Source organism: Lissotriton helveticus, chromosome 5_1 (genome assembly GCF_964261635.1).
Source record: "Lissotriton helveticus chromosome 5_1, aLisHel1.1, whole genome shotgun sequence".
Lineage (NCBI taxonomy): Eukaryota > Metazoa > Chordata > Amphibia > Caudata > Salamandridae > Lissotriton > Lissotriton helveticus.
In genome coordinates, this window is record NC_136065.1 from 263,293,188 (window position 1) to 263,309,255 (window position 16,068).

The 16,068-nt window shown below is 46.7% G+C and overlaps 1 protein-coding gene across 10 annotated transcripts in view; it reads right to left on the minus strand.

Annotated features, from left to right (window-relative positions):
• Window positions 1–16,068, minus strand: part of LOC144754418 (zinc finger protein 618-like) — a 1,175,017-nt gene that overhangs the window by 226,276 nt on the left and 932,673 nt on the right. For all 10 annotated transcript variants that reach the window (XM_078642172.1, XM_078642166.1, XM_078642168.1 and 7 more), the window contains one exon: window positions 27–77. In XM_078642172.1, coding sequence (XP_078498298.1) covers window positions 27–77 — 51 coding nt within the window. The remainder of the gene's footprint in view (window positions 1–26; window positions 78–16,068) is intronic.

Genomic DNA, 16,068 nt, shown 5'->3' on the forward strand with positions numbered 1-16,068 from the left:
TAAAGAGAAATAAGAAGCGGCCTGACCTGCTACTTTGGGTGTCCGTACTTCTCCTACACCAGTCCAAGGATCCTTTCCTATTAGAAGAAGAAAAAAAATACATTTACCTTAAAAAGATCAGTTGAACATAGTGTAGTTAAAGCTGACATACCATTACAATTCCAAATAGGTATATGCAGTCCAGGAACTGATATAATACATTTTCAATTAAGGAAAGGTGAGTCCTGTGGAGATGAAGACAGTGGTTGAAAATGTGCATACGATCGGAAGGCGCACACTGTTCGCCGACCTGACCAGGCTCGTAAGATCTTGGGAATCCGCGGTTCACACATAGCGATAGGCGTAACCAACAGAGGACTGGCCAGCGAACATGACCATGAATAACCTTTGAAAGAAGAGGCACTAAGATGCAAAAAAGATAGGAAAGTGTGCTCAGCAACCTTGGAAGATGCTTGATGCCAGACTCCTGCAGTTCAACTTTAACTACTTGCACCTAGAGTACCCTATGCTCTCCACTCATTTGAACCCCCCTTCGGATTTTCAAATTGCTTCCTTACACCTCTTTTCTTCAGAGGTCCTCAATCGATAAAACCACTGTACAAAGATAGCCCCTTCCGATTGAGGCACCTGTGAGGATTTCCCGGTCAAAACCCCAGAACCAGATGGCCTTGGATGCTGCCGTTCCCTCCTAACTGTGTTTTGATTGTCTTTATAGACCTCAGGTCTTATGTTCTGATGTTGCTACGTTTTAGGATGTTGTTCATATATTCTTAACTGTTTCTAATTTAGTTTTAGTATAGTATTCTGGGAGATTGAGGGGGGTGGGGAGGGGTGGGTCACTGTGTGGTATGAGGACTTTTGGAGGACCATGATTCAGGTTAATAGGTTCTCTTAAAAGTGCTTGAGCGTACTTAGCAGTGAGTCAAGTGTTTCAGCCTTAGAAGGCTTTACAGGGGAGATAGGTGTTCGAGATTAGGTTTTAACTATACCCAAGCCTCATAGAGACATTCTCAAAATACTGTGTCCAGGACTTAAATTCCCCGATTAAAAGAAGTTCAATATTAAAGGAGGTGCATGTTAAAGAAAATGATATAGTCCTATTAAAGGGGATACCCAACATAGAACGATGCACCAGACTCAAATCTTATTGGTTATTTTCATCAATATCACTTCCATGCAGCAATTAAAACAAAGGGCTTGGCTATATTGTTCTGGTGGGAATCTAGCTTTCCATCTCGACACCATCTTATGGGACCAATCAGGTAAAAATGAAAGGCATTAGTGACCATTTACAGGACAGAGAGATCACCATTTGTTCAATATGTGGCCAAACAAAGACTTATTGATAATCAGAAGAGATTTTAACACAGCTTTTGACGATGCTCTAGACAGATCAGTTACAAGACAGGCTAACTCTGGCACACCAAAGGCACTTTTGAACGGCATCGGCTCTCTAAGTCTGTTGGAGGCTTGGCGCCTGCAACATAGACACTAGAGGGACGTTTACAAATGTTTATCTCTGGTGAATAGAGCTCACTCTACAATCAATTTTGTTTTTAACTAAGAGTGGGAACAGATTCTACCTGCACTAAATACAACGACAGCATCTACAAGGTACTCAGCAGGTGCTATCTGACTACGTTCAGACTTCGGGTTAAGTTTAGTTGCTCTGATATATGATGGGTGGAGTATCAATCAGGGGCCTTATGGAGCATACTTGGTGGTCTGGTCTTCAGATTCAAACCGTTTTTGGCATCCTTGCTGAACCGCATAAAGGACATAATTAGAATCCATATTCCCCTCGATCCAGACGTAATACCCTCAGATCAGCCGCGGGAAGACATGGTTTATACAATACACTCACACATGGGGGAATTTATTACACATTTCCTCCTAGCAGGCAGGATAACATTGGCCCACTGTTGGAAGCAACAAACATAACCCCCATTGCATTTATGGTAGACAAAGACTAGGCACATCTATCCAATGCAGGAATTACCTGCAAGCTTGCCCAAAAAAATGCTCACATTGAAATGACATTAAAAATCTATCTCAAGAGTCAAATAGGAGGGAAACATGGCTCTGAACTGATGTGGAAGGGGTAATTAATTTCACAGAAAATCGGGCTATTCAGAAAATGAGGGCACAGATTCTTAAGAGACGTTTGGAGTTCAATGAAGACGATAACATTCATAAACTAGAGCCTCCCACTGACATGACTTTAACTGATGATACTTCATTATTGCTCCATCCATATATAGTGGACGGACATCAGCAACCTTTCCACCATCTCCTCCCCGCCTCCTTTTCTTGTATGTCTCCTCTGCAGTATACTCAAGTCAGATGGTTTCTTTTGATCTGCAAGTTAAAACATTACAAATAAAGTATTAAAAAAAATTGAAGTCCCTCAAAATTTAGCATGGATTTTCTCACAGCCCACAGGTTGTTCACAGTGCCCCACATCCTTTGGTGGGACATGGAACACTCAAATTCAATTGTGAATCGGCACAACTAAAGGACATGAAGACTGTGGTAGCTGATAGCAGCCGCACATTTAAGAAAGAAACGAAAACATCTCTCTTCCACATCCACATGTTGCAAATTCCACCTCTCCACCTATGAGCAAAGTAGAAGGAAGCTATGTACTCACAACAGCTTTTATAAAGCTGTGAGGGGGAACAGCACACACTACTACAAGGCCGACCCCACAAAACATCATTTGCTACTTCAGTCATTAAATTGGGGGTCATTTTATAGCTCTGTTTATATTGGGCATGCCTTACCATTGCATGTCATTATATTGGGATCAAACACAAGGGAATGATGGACGGAGTGCTGAAACTTTTCAGACACGCCCCCAGTCCAGTGGTAGCTGGTGGATCAAAAATAGTGAGGCAGAAAATGTTAGATTCGACTGTAATGCGCAGCAAGCGAGCCCAAACTGAGAATTGGAAGATGGAAGGGGAGGGGAGGGAGGTGTTCTTCCCCCACAAGCACATGTTGAAAAAAAGTGATTCAAGTAGCGGATTTTACATCATACATTTGCAACAATTTGGGGGTAAAAAGAGTAAATGTAGATGGGCACTTTACCACCCAATTGTCAAGGATCATTACAAGCAAGCCAAAAAATTCCCCAGACATATTACCTAACTGGTCTGTTTCCAAACTGCCCAACTATCCCAAGCCAATCACACATACCCACCCATGAAAATAGACACCCAAAGTGTATTCTATCTGTAACATAGCTCTGCTTCTTAACTGTATTGGTCGATTGGAGCCAAGAAAATTGGTGATACTGCACAGAACATATTCTTCAAAAAATAAAATGCCGAAAGATGGATCCATTCATAGCATTTCACCTTTGCACTCCGGAATTGGCCATAAAGTAAAAATAAGATTTAAGCTGCCAGATACCAAGCTCTTTTTTAAAAGTTTCATATAGCGATTTACATGAGCACCAGTTACGTTACACAAAGACACATTCATTTTTGTATTTTATGTATGAAGGGATTAAGTGATTTGCCCAGAATCACAGGATGTTGAGCCAACACCAATGCTGATACCTGGTTCCACAGTTCCAAAGTCAGCAGCTCTGGCTGCTATGCCACATCATCTTTTCTCTTGAAGAGATTTTGCTCTAAGTCTTGGTTTGGGGCACATATAACTGATCTGCAACCAGCCATGTAATGATCAGGCTCCGGGGACACTGCTAATCCTCTTGAGCTGCAGTCCTGAACTCTAGTCAAACAGACAGAGGAAAAGTCCGGTCTCCTCAGGCTGCGTCGAACACTGAACATGATCATTCCACATCACTACAGAGCCCTTGATGGGTGTGGGGTGGTGATGGGCTTCCTCTGTCTGCAGTGTCTGCAGAGACCTGTGGTGACAGCAAGGAATCGTACTGACTATGTCTCAGTGTTAGGTTTCTCAATGAACTGGAAGCTGCTTGTGGTCAGATACAAGGTGGGGAGAGGATTTGGCCTAACAGCTAGGGTGCTCGACCTCGGACTTGGGGAACTGGGTTTGAGTCTCGATAATAACGCTAAACATCCTGAGATTCTGGGAAAATCACTTAATCTCCCTGTGCCTAACAAAAATGAATGTGTGTCTTCATGTAACGTAACTGGTGCTATGTAAAGCGCTATGATACCCGATTCGTATTCGGGTCAAGTTCGCGCTCTATAAAACTCTGGGGAAAAAAAAAACTCGAGAAATGCCACCATGAAGTAATGCGAGGCTGAGCGCCCGGAGCATGCAAAAATGGAAATGTAGGATTAATCAGCATGCGTGCAGATGTGTCAGTGAAACGCTACGTAACTGAACCCATTCAGACAGTATCCGATTGCCGCCTCGGCCAAGAATTCCTTAAATTACCTCATCATAGGGCATCTTGCACTGTTTTAGAGAGGGCTGCTTTCGGTCAGTATGGAACTCGGCTAGACTGGCCAAAGGTCTCAACACGGACTCTGGGTGCAATTGCGGTTAGTGCTGCAAGTCGTGGCCAATCCATACGCTGCTACCTTGCTGAAAGCAGTGCCAGGATTGGATCGGGCAGGTGGACCAAGCGCTCATTCTGACTGCAGGGAGCTGCGGCTGTCCACCCCCCTCCTCTCACTATGCACGGATGCTGATAGTCCTCTAGTGCGCATGTCAGGCTGGCCACAGAAAAGCAGTAGGCCAACCTGACATGCACACTTTTAAGGGCAAGCGTGAGCCTAGTTAGTATTTAGCTCTGCCCACTCATCATACACAACTCGGCTCATGGCCAATAAAAAAAATGCACAGCGCCTGCAGCCGGAAAAAAATATATAAATGGTACATTTTTATTTATATTATAATCGGAGGCTGAGGAGACCGACACTCTTCTAAAGGAGCTGCTGCTGCCCCAGTAACAGATCTGGGTTGAATCCATCATTGTTCTTTAGCTCACTTTGCCACCCCAGTTCAGACCCAGTCATATGCAAATCAGTCTTGACCCTGTTCCTCATGGGAACAGTCCAGCCCGAACTGCCAAGTCAGGTCTTCCTGACCGGTTTTGGGGTAACACTCATGCCAGAAGCTCAAATTCCTCTCGTCATTATACGGGAAGCACCTGTATTTTGCATGCCTTTACTTCACAGGTAAGTATTAACTTTAACCCCTTTTTATTTCAATTATACATACTAATATAAATGTATACTATATATGTAACTCAATTTAGAATATGGGTGGCCAGGAAGATGCTGCAAAGCCTGTCTCTTCTAGCCAGTCCCATGCGTCCGATGGTGTGTCAAAGAAGCTGGAGGCTTCATCTTTTACCACCCGTAGCTGGGCAAGGAACAGTAGGGAATATCGCAGGTCAAGCCCCCGCAATCGATGCTTCACTGCCCCGAAGGAGGCCCATCTCTTTTGCAATTAGGCAGTGTAATCTGGGAAAATGAGGACTGTTGCGTTTTGCACTTTGGGCCCGCGGTTTTTCCGAATCTCCCTTAACATTGTGTCTCTGTCTCGAAAACTGAGAACTCTGAACAAAAATGGTTGGGGGTAGGATCCAGATGGTGGTCGGGGGGCTGCTACAATATGAGCCTGTTCTGCCACAAATTGAAGGGAGAGAACACCTGGCGGGAGCAATTCTTTCAGCTACATTCGACCGGGTTTCTTCCTTCTGCCCCCTTCAGAAGGCCAATCATGCGCACATTATTGTGAAGTGATCGATCCTCTGCGTCATCTAACTTGTGTTCAAGGATGCAAATGTGGTCCATGTAAGTCCTGTAGAGTAACTGTGTGACTGTAAGACTTACTGCGATGCACCAGATTACGTTGGTGAGAAAGTATTGAGCTGTCCTTCTCCTGCAGAGTCTCCTGGCCAAGCCTGAATGCCAACACGTGCGGTATTTTGTGGGTGGTATCTTCACGTGTCCACCAGCTAGTCGTACCGTCCAGAGGCGCATCCTGGGTTTGCCCGGGGATGCTTGGTTTGTCACTGCCTGGCAGTGAATTAGGAGTGATTAGTAGGTGGACCAATACTTCAGGAAGGGAATCAGACCAAGGAGAAGGTAGGTGCCTTCCAAGTTGGGCTGGCAGTTAATACGTTCACCCTTGGCTCAGAGGTAGAGGGGTATATGAGATGGCCAGTTGCTGTGCTTCGGTGACTCCAGGCTGCAGGTTGACCACAGTGGTCTAGTGCTGATGGGGTCTCCAGGCCCACCCCACTTGTATGGATCTAGTAGGGGGCTTGTTACGTTGCACCCAAGCTTTGCCTAGTGTTTCTTCTGCTTGTAGAGCTGAGAAGAGGCCTGTCAGCGGGAAAGCGGCCCAGTCCCGACTTGGCCTCCTAGTCGCCACTGCTGTGGTGTTTGCCTGAGTTTAGCTGTCGTGGAGGCAGGAGGGTGAAAGAGAGAAGTCATCAACATAGTGCCCCATAAGTACCCCCCTCCAAATGGCATGGAAATCGTCCCCCGAGTATTACTGGGACTCAGCTCATGAAGGCCTCCGTTCCCTCGGGCAACCGTATCAGGCCCAAACTGACTGCCCGTGCCGGTGCTTGCAACGCCGTGGTCTGTGCGGAGTCGGGCTGGTAGTACTCAATTAGTCTCAAGGGGAGGGAGAGCATGTGTATCCACGGGATAAGGCTCAGTGGCAATCCCTTCTCTGGGTGTCCCCGTCGCTGCCCGGATGGCAAGAGGGTCACTTGCAGCCAGTACATTGTCGTCCCGGGAGATGGAGGGAGAGGCGGCCTGGGCCTGAACCGACCTTCGTGTCACCTCCCCCTCATATCACTGGTGGTGCGCAGTTTAAGGCTGTGCCCCAGGGATTGTGATGTGTGGCCCTCAAGTAGCCAAAACGCTCTTCACATTGCCACCATATTGCAATGCTCGAGGGGGACCTAGGATTCTACCCCTGGGCCACCCCTCGTTAGCCATGTGCACTATCACGCAACCCCTTCGCTTGGCTCACCTCTTCTAAGATTTCTGTGCCCACGACTCGCAGCCCCGTCGGCATCCACAGTGTCTGCTGTGAGAGCCGTCTGGACGCTTTTGTTTATTCCGGGTCTGTTCCACACCGCAGGCCATCCAGCTCCGCCTCTGCCCAGGGCTCGCGAGCCGCCCTGCACACCCGCACCAGGCTGCACAGATGCCCGGCACAGCTTATGGCACCAGCAGCTGCAGCCAAGGTATTTCCGATGGGCGCTCCTCGTCCCTGGGAGTAATGCAGCCACACCGGTCGGGCCGTATGTTCTGGCACAAGGTAGGCCGCGCCCCTTGCACTGGGGCTTCAGAGCACCTACTCTTCTATGCAGGTCACCGCTGGATCCCTCACAGTTAGATAGTGCCTACCATGCTTGTTTTCCTGGAATCAATCAGGTTAATGAAAGGATGGCCAGGATAATTGAGGGCTAGGGCATGGAGCGGACTTAGAGCACGTCCGCCACCTTGGGCAGCTAGGCATGCCCCCAATTGTGTACCATTGATACATGATAGACCCCAAGGGGAGATAAGAGGCTGCCAAAAGTACTGCAAACAAGTAACAAGGTTTACAATGCAATAACAGAACAGGATAACAAGTCCTGAGCCACAGTCAAGGAACAGAAGAAAGGGCAACAAGCCCAAGTGGCCAATATCACATAAGGATTAAGAAAATCGCTTGACAAGGGATTCACAGAACAGGGGAATCCAAAGAATCGCACCTGTCAGTAGAGGAAAACCCCATGCAGGGATCTCAAGACAGGCAGCTAGCCAGCAGCACTAGAAGACAAGGGCAGAAACACTGATCTGGCGACTGATGCCACGAAACGCACAAAACAGCATTGCAATAACAAGAAACAAAAAGGGAAGGGGGTAAGCTAAGGGTCTGGCCCTTCCCGAACAGCCTGAAACCTACGTAAGGCTGCATCTGCTCGGGTTCCAAAAAGATTAACCCGTCAAATGGCATGTCAAGCAAGGCTGACTGGACAGCTTCTGAAAATCCCGGCGTCCGAAGCCAGGAGTGCGGGCACAGTGCCACAGAAGACGCCATGGTTCGATCAATGGAATCAGTGGAGCCCATTTCACACCTGATGAACAGTTTGACCGCCTGGTGACCATCTAAAATCAACTGGTTCTGGTGCTTTATTGATCATTCCATCACAGGTATGCATATTTGGAAGGTGGCCTGGCTCCCAAAACTACATCGCCGACTGTGGTTTATGTTTCCTTGGTTCTACGAGCCACCCTTGGGGTGTGAAATATGGGTGCAGGAGCCTTGTGGACTCTCAACCCCATGTCCCCATTGATCCCACTCATAGGCAACCCAGACTTCCCTACGGCTAGAGAGGGGAGCAGCTATCTTAAATGGCAGGAGGCCAACTGCAAAAGAATTGGCGATCTCTTCGACGAGAAGGGAGTAATGGAATTTGCCCTTTTTATTTCAGACTTTGGAGTCCCCAGGGATGTGTATAGGTAATATCTTGTTCTGCGACACTAGGTGACTCAAGCACAGGTTTACCCCACGGTAGCTGCCCCCTAACTAAGTTTGAACAATAGTACATAACCTGAAATTCGGATAAGCGCCTTCTATTAGATATATACACCTGAATATGCCTAAACATAGTACTAAATCCCCCGCACAGCACCGGTGGGAGTCCAAACTCGAACGTGAGTTCTCCCCCAGAGAGTGGCAGGATATTATTCATAGGGCCAGGGCTTCGAGTAGCACCACCGGAAAGTAAATGTTCCTCAAAATAGCACATTATTGGTATTACACTCCAGCCAGAATTGCACGGTGGAAGCCTGGAGGGGACAATCTTTACTGGCACCACTGCGGACAGCCTGGCACCCTCACCCATATTCTTAGGCAATGCCCAAAGATACAAGCCTATTGGGACTCAATTATGCAGGACATAGACACCATCTACCGCACGGAAATACCCAAATTCGCCAGCTACATCATATTAGGACTCCCTAACGCGCTAACATACCCTCTCAAGCCCTATCGAGGAAGAGCAATCACTTTAGCGCTGGGCGCTGCTAAGCAGGTGTTGCTGTCTAAATGGGGAACAGAAGAGATCCCGACTAGACTGGACTGGTTACATAAAATATGGGAGGTAGTGGGCACAAAAAAAGAAAAAAGATTATGACCAGTCTTACACACACACTCACACACACTCCAGATTCCACAAAACATGGGGCACCACCATTGAATTCTTATCCTCGGAATTTACAGAGCTCACGTGTCCGAGATACCTCCAGGTCCTTCGACCTCCTAAGGCAAATCCCTCCATGGAAGACCACATCCACACATGATAAAACACTCCCTCTGTGGACAGGAGTCTACATCACTGGGATCAAGATCACCCCTAGATACCCGAGCCCTATCTATTCTGACTTTTCTCTACATTCTATCTCCTCTCACCCCAATTACGAAGTTAAGCTATTGTCCCCCACCGGCCAGTGGATGTAGGTGGCGGCTATTGTTACCTTTGCACTCTTAAAACTAATAAAAAGATTTAAACCATAAAATCAACTGGTTCAACTCGCCCTTGTTAGCCTCTGGGACCAAGGTAAAAGTTGTGCCAAGGAGTCCCACAAGGCATGGGCACCTGAGGATGCAAATCGTGTTGGTGGAGCTGGCACCACACTAGAGGTTGAAAAAATATTTTTTGCAAGAATCCTGCTTCCTGAACCCTTTGTCAAGGGGGGGATGATGAAGGCTCTCCATCTCATGGGACGCCGTAATGGCCTGGACCACTACGTTGCGGTGGGTCAACTGTTGAATAAGGCAAGCGGGGTCCCCTGGGGCAGGGTGGTATTTGTGGGCAATAGTACAGTCCACTGGTACACTTGATTCAGGTTTTGCCATTCCCTCAATAAAACATCAGAAAGTGCCCCACAAAAGGGTAGTACTGGTTAACCCACGACTAGCAAGGATAATAACTAGCTTCTGAGGTGATAAAAGAGTGGAAGCAGGGGATTAATCTAGCCCGCTCTCTTCACGCTGCTCAGCAAACCAGCTGTCCAACAATGTAGGAGCCACAAGCACTGGCTGCTTCAAGGGGACTATCCCGTCATGTTCTTAGCCCAACTGGTCCTGTGAAACATCCACAGAAACCATTAGCGCTAAAAGCAGCTCCATAAACTGTGCCATACTGGTGTCCGCATAGGAAGGAGGAAAGGCGTTGGTCTAAGTCGGCGCAGATGCAAGAAGCCGAGGCGAAACTGACCCTATGAAACACATAGTCATGTTGTGCAATGACTCCAGCTCAGAGTCTTCTGGCGCCATAGAAATAGGCACTGGCAGAGCGACCAATGTCATGTCGGAGTCAACCGATGTTACTGGTGGAAGTCCTCAAGGACCGTGCACCAATGCTTGTGTATCCGAGACTGGAACTGCCACCAGGGGTGAACCCGCCGGCGATGATGCAGTTACTGCACCTACAACCTCTTTGGGGCTTGCAGGCACTCCAGAGGGAGACAAGGGTCCAAATACAAGATGGAGAGCTTTGTAGTACTCCTGCATCTGGTTCCAGGTCACCCCAGCTCCAGAAAAGGCAGGGATGCGCTGGAGCCACGCAGGAGCGAAAGTAGAAGAGTTTCTGCGATCCGCATCGTGAGTCGAAGGAGCCAGAGAGGGGTGGGACTTCAATCTTTTACAACGCCGGTTACCATGAGAAATAGCCAGAGACTGGGGCCGCTGTCGTTGACCTCGGGGCAAAGAGCGGCACGCACAGGAACGACTGGGAGGATGACCGACGCCGCAAGGAGCAGGAGGCCGGCAACAACCGCGCTGTCAGGAGTTTCATGCGCTGCTCCCACAGTGCCTACGGCTTCAACTGCTGGCAGGAGTAAATTTGGCAGAATCGTGATGCACACCCACAAGATGATGGAAGGAATGTTGCACATTGGCAAAACATTCACCCCCAGTCACAGATCTGGGTTTAATCCATCGTTATTTTGCTCAACACGCTACCCCAGTTCAGACAAGGCCATGTGCAAATCAGCCTTGACCCTGTGCCTCGTGTGAACAGTCCAGCCCGAACTGCCAAGCCATGTCTTCTCTGGACCGGAATCAAGCATCCTAGGACCGGTTTCTGGCTATCAGCCGTCAACAGCCAGGATACCTTGAATCCAGTGGCGTAGTGAACACGAGACCTACATCTACTTTGTATCTGTGTGCAGCGCGGAAAAAGCAGAAACTGACATCAGCATGCCGGAGGGGACTCCACTGATGTCATATCCGGTGCAGGCATCACGTGGAGGCAAGTGGCGCCGCCCCATGGCGCGCAGAGATACTGCTGAAACAAAATTGCCGGATCCAGTCTGACGCCTGGGGAGAATTCACAAGTTAAGGAATCTGCAGCGAGATATCTCTATCAGATACTCCTTATTACCTTGGAACAGAATTCATCTCTGAGGCATAAAAACTCCTTACTACCTTTATTCACTACCCACTCGTGTAGCCTAAAAACTCAATACTACCATATTAACTACCCATCCCTGAACCCTAAAACTCCTTACTAGCCCTATGTACAACATATACCTAAACCCTAAAGACAGCTTCCTACCCCTTTAAACTACCCTTTCCTGAATCATAAAAACCCATTACTAAGCTATACACTACAGACCTCTGAACTCTTTACTAACCCTACACGTTATTCATTCCTCAACCCTAAAACACCTTACTATCCCTTACAGTAGTAAGCTTCACTGATGAACACTAAAATGAAGTGTATTCCATAAGTGCAAATGTTTTATATATATATATATATATATATATATATATATATATATATATATATATATATGGAGACTGCACCGCTGTGTAATGATCATGGTCCACTGCGAGGTACTGGAACCTCGAACGTGCAGAATGACAAGTTAAAACGGCCTTACCTGAACCGTATTCCTTTACCAAACCCACTAGAGGGTAGAAAGCATACACTAATAACAGAAGACATCGGGACCCACCAAAGGGAAAAACATACAAGGTACATGAAGTCCCAGCATGCCTTGCACTGGAGCAGCCCACAAAGGGGCGGGAACTAGGATAGAAATCAGCTGGCTTGGCGTCCTTGTAATCTTGATGGCAATCTGCTTCACAAGCCCGTGAACAAGAGGCAATGGTGCTTCGAAACGCGTAGGGCTCCTGCAAAAGACTTTTGGAATTCCGGTTGCTGAATAATAAAGGACTCTGTCACAAATGACGGCATCCGACTTGCTTCATTGTGTGCGTCTCCAAGCAAGTGGCAAATATATATATATATATATATACACCGCTCCACTCTCCACCCACAAGACTTCCGTCTGGAAGGAAGAAGAACTCGCAGGGGCTGATCACCGAATTTTATTCACAGCAAACTTGCACAAAACAAAACAGACGCGTTTCGGTATAGACCTTCATATATGTCTACCGAAGCGCCGTATACTCTAACTATTTAAGCATAGGTGTTTCAACATTGAAACAAAAGAGGGACTACTCAATCCGTCCCATGACACCTACGATAGGCGACATCTTGGAGACATCTTGGAGTGTATACCACTCCAAAGCAATGAAAGTCCAAATCACGCCCACAGATGGGCTCACGGCTATCCCTTGCTGAATAAACAGTTATATTCAGAGCAGCCTCTAAACAATTCCAAACACATAAGCATTACAATTCATAATGGGACTCACGGCAGAATCATGCACACTAAAAATACAAACTGCTTCAATGATCAAAAAATGCAAATTCATCATGACTGAAATCATAAACGTTGCAAACAACAATGCTAATGAATATATATAAGAGTTGCAGTCGATCCATATATTTACAATATGTACTACGAAGAGGAACCATATTCAACAGATAACCAAAAATTACAGCAGCCAGTTATCTGTCTCCTAGATGTATAGCAAGTTCCTCACTACTGTTGAGACCACGTGGAGTCTTAGTCTGGAGGTCGATGATATAACTAGACTCCAATCTACGTAGTCTCAAAATCCTGCCCCCCCTCTGGGATTATTAGGCACATGATCTAAGCAAAAATAACTCAGAATTCCCTGTTACGCTGGTGTTCTTTGTCAAAATGACACGCAACTGGGTATGCCTCATCTCCTTTAGCAATAGCCCTCATGCAGGGGATTTCCATGTATAGTCATAAACATGTAGACGCAGTGGATGAAAAAGAGAGTTAAACTGCAGTTTTAAGCAAAGAGATTCCTAAAGGAAGCCTGTCCTACTTGAGCATCTGCCTTGGCATCGGAATCTAGGCAGTAGAGTTTTGTGAATGTGTGGACGGACTTCCATGTAGCAGCCTTACAAATCTCCGAAATGGATACATTACCAAGCAAAGCCACAGTAGCTGCCTTCCCCCGGTAGAATGAGCCCTTTGCTTACCAAAAAGGGATTTGTTTGTTTTCTGAAAATACAAAATACCAAACCACCTGGAGATAGATTGTTTAGAAGTGCCTAAAGCTGTACGGAGAGAACCATAGTTTACAAATAACTGATCCGCTCTCCAAATATCTTTAGTTTTGTCCAGATAGAATTTCAAAACTCTTCTTACATCCAGGTAATGAAGCGATCTCTCCGCTGGAAGGATGGATGTTGGAAGAAAGTAGGTAAGGTAATAGTTTGGTTTACTTGAAAATCCGAAATTACCTTAGGTATGAATTTCGGATGAGTCCTTTATTTATTTATTTATATGCTTCTATAGCGCCTGAATAGACCCCGAAGGGGTATCTCTGCGCTTTGCCATACAGAAGAACCAGCTACTATGCCCGGACAGTACTAGTGGGTGGTGGGGGGGGGAATGAATTAAATGCTAGAAAAAAGGTAAGTTTTCAGGGTTTTTCGAAAAGACAGGTGGTCAGTACTAAGCTTTAGTGAGAGGGGGAGGGTGTTCCAGAGAACAGGCCCTGTGTATGCCAAAGCCTTGCCTCCTTGGCGAGTTTTTTTAATTTTTGGAACCTTAAGGAGCTGGAGATTGCTCGATCGTAGTGAGCGGCCAGGAACATAAGGAAGGAAGGCTGTAGTGAGAAATTTCGGGCCTTTCCCCATCAGGCACTTGTGAATTGTACACAAGATTTTAAATTTGGTCCGCAGTCGCACTGGCAACCAGTGAAGTTCCATCAGTAGTGGCCGGGAGGGAGTCCTGGATGGAGCATTCATGACTAACCTCGCGGCCGTATTCTGGACCACCTGTAGTTTGTTAAATTGGCCTTCATTAGCTGACAAAAGAAGGCCATTACAGTAGTCCAGTCTACTGACGACCAGAGCCTGGACCAAGGTCTTTCTGTGGTGGTCCTCATAACTACTTTAGATGTATGAAAAACTGAATACGGTTCTTGACAGCAAAGTGTCTGAATTTCCCTAACCCTGCGGGCGGAGGTGATAGCCACAAGGAAAGCTGTCTTCCAAGACAGATGCTGAAGAGTAGCCTTATGAATGGGTTCAAAGGGCTATTGCATGAAACGAGAAAGCACCACTTTAAGCTCCCAAAGAGGAGGAGGACTTCTAATGGGAGGAAAAACGTTTTTCAAACCCTCCAAGAAGTCTTTAATAACAGGAATTGTGAAAAAGGAAGTTTGTGAAGGGCATTTCCTGTAGGGAGGCAAGGCTGCCAAGTGAACCTTAATGGAAGAAAATTGGAGGGCAGATTGCGCTAGATGAAGCAAGTATGAAGTATGATATCTTCCTGGCAAGAGGTAGGGTCTTCATTCCTCAATGAGCACCAAATACAGAATCTCTTCCATTTGTGAGCATAAGCAGAGCGTGTGGATGGCCTCTTAGCTTTCTTAAGAATGTCCATGCAGTTTTGAGGTAAGTTTAAGTGCCATACCGCATTATCTCAGGAGCCAAGCTACCAAATTCAAAAACGGTCTGGATCTCGAGCCTCCTTGCTTGTTGAGGTATTATCCGTCTGTACAAGCAGGGGAGTTGGTATGGAATGATGGTTGAAAACCCTTCAGAGCCAAGTGAACTTCTCGCAGTTCTAGCAGATTGATGTGGTAAGTGTATTCCTTGTGTGACCATCTGCCTTGAATTTGAAGGTGATCTTTATGGGCTTCCCATCCCAGAAGAGAGGCATCCGTAACTATAGTTTGAGTTGGTATTTCCTTATGAAAGGGAGTCCCTCATAGCTGATTGGTGGGCGAGCACCACCATTTGATGGACCGGAGGGAATGTTGTGTCAGTTGAATCTGGTCTTCTTAATTCCCCGTTCGCTGGTCCCACAGGTCCTCCAGACATTCCTGCAGAGGTCTCATGTGGAGACGTGTGTTGAGTGTGAGAAATATGCAGGAAGCCATGGAGCCCAGAAGACAGGAGACCTTCTGGACAGTCAGGTGCGACATTGACATGAGAGCCTGAGCCTTCTGAAGGATATAAGCGTCTCTCTGCTGAAGGACACACGTTTGCCATGCGAGTATCGATGGATGCTCCCAGATATTGTAGACACTGTACAGGAGTCGAGATTGACTTCGTTTGATTCACGTGAAGTCCCAAACGACGGAGATGGTCGGAGGTCCAGTTGAAATGTGTTTGAGCCTCCTGAAACGTGGATGCCTTCATCAGCCAATCGTCTAAATAGGGGTATACAAACACTTGTTTTCTCAAGTAGGCAGCCACCTTGCACTTGGAGAAGGTCCTGGGTGCTGACTTCAGACTGAACGGAAGCCCACAGTATTGGTAGTGGTTGTTTCCCACTGCAAATCTCAAGAACTTGCAAAGTTTTTTTATGATGGGAATATGGAAGTATGTGTCCTGTAGATCTACTGCACATAACCAATCCTCACGCTGTAGTGGAGGATAGATCTGATGCAGTGCTAACATCCGGAATCTTTCCTTCCGAATCCATTTGTTTTCCTCCCTTAGCTCGAGAACAGGTCTGAACCCGTTCTTGTCTTTCTTTTTGACCAGAAAGAAACTTCAATACAGACCTTTGCCTCATTGCAGCGAAGGAACAGGTTCTACTGCCTGTTTTCGTAAGAAAATGTTCACTTCCGCTTTTAATTGCGATAGGTGGAATCTTGATTGTTTTGGAGAGACTGATGGTGGAGGGCTGATGAATTGTAGAGAATATCCATTGCGCACAATATTCACAACCCAATTGTCTTGCATGACACTTTGCCACT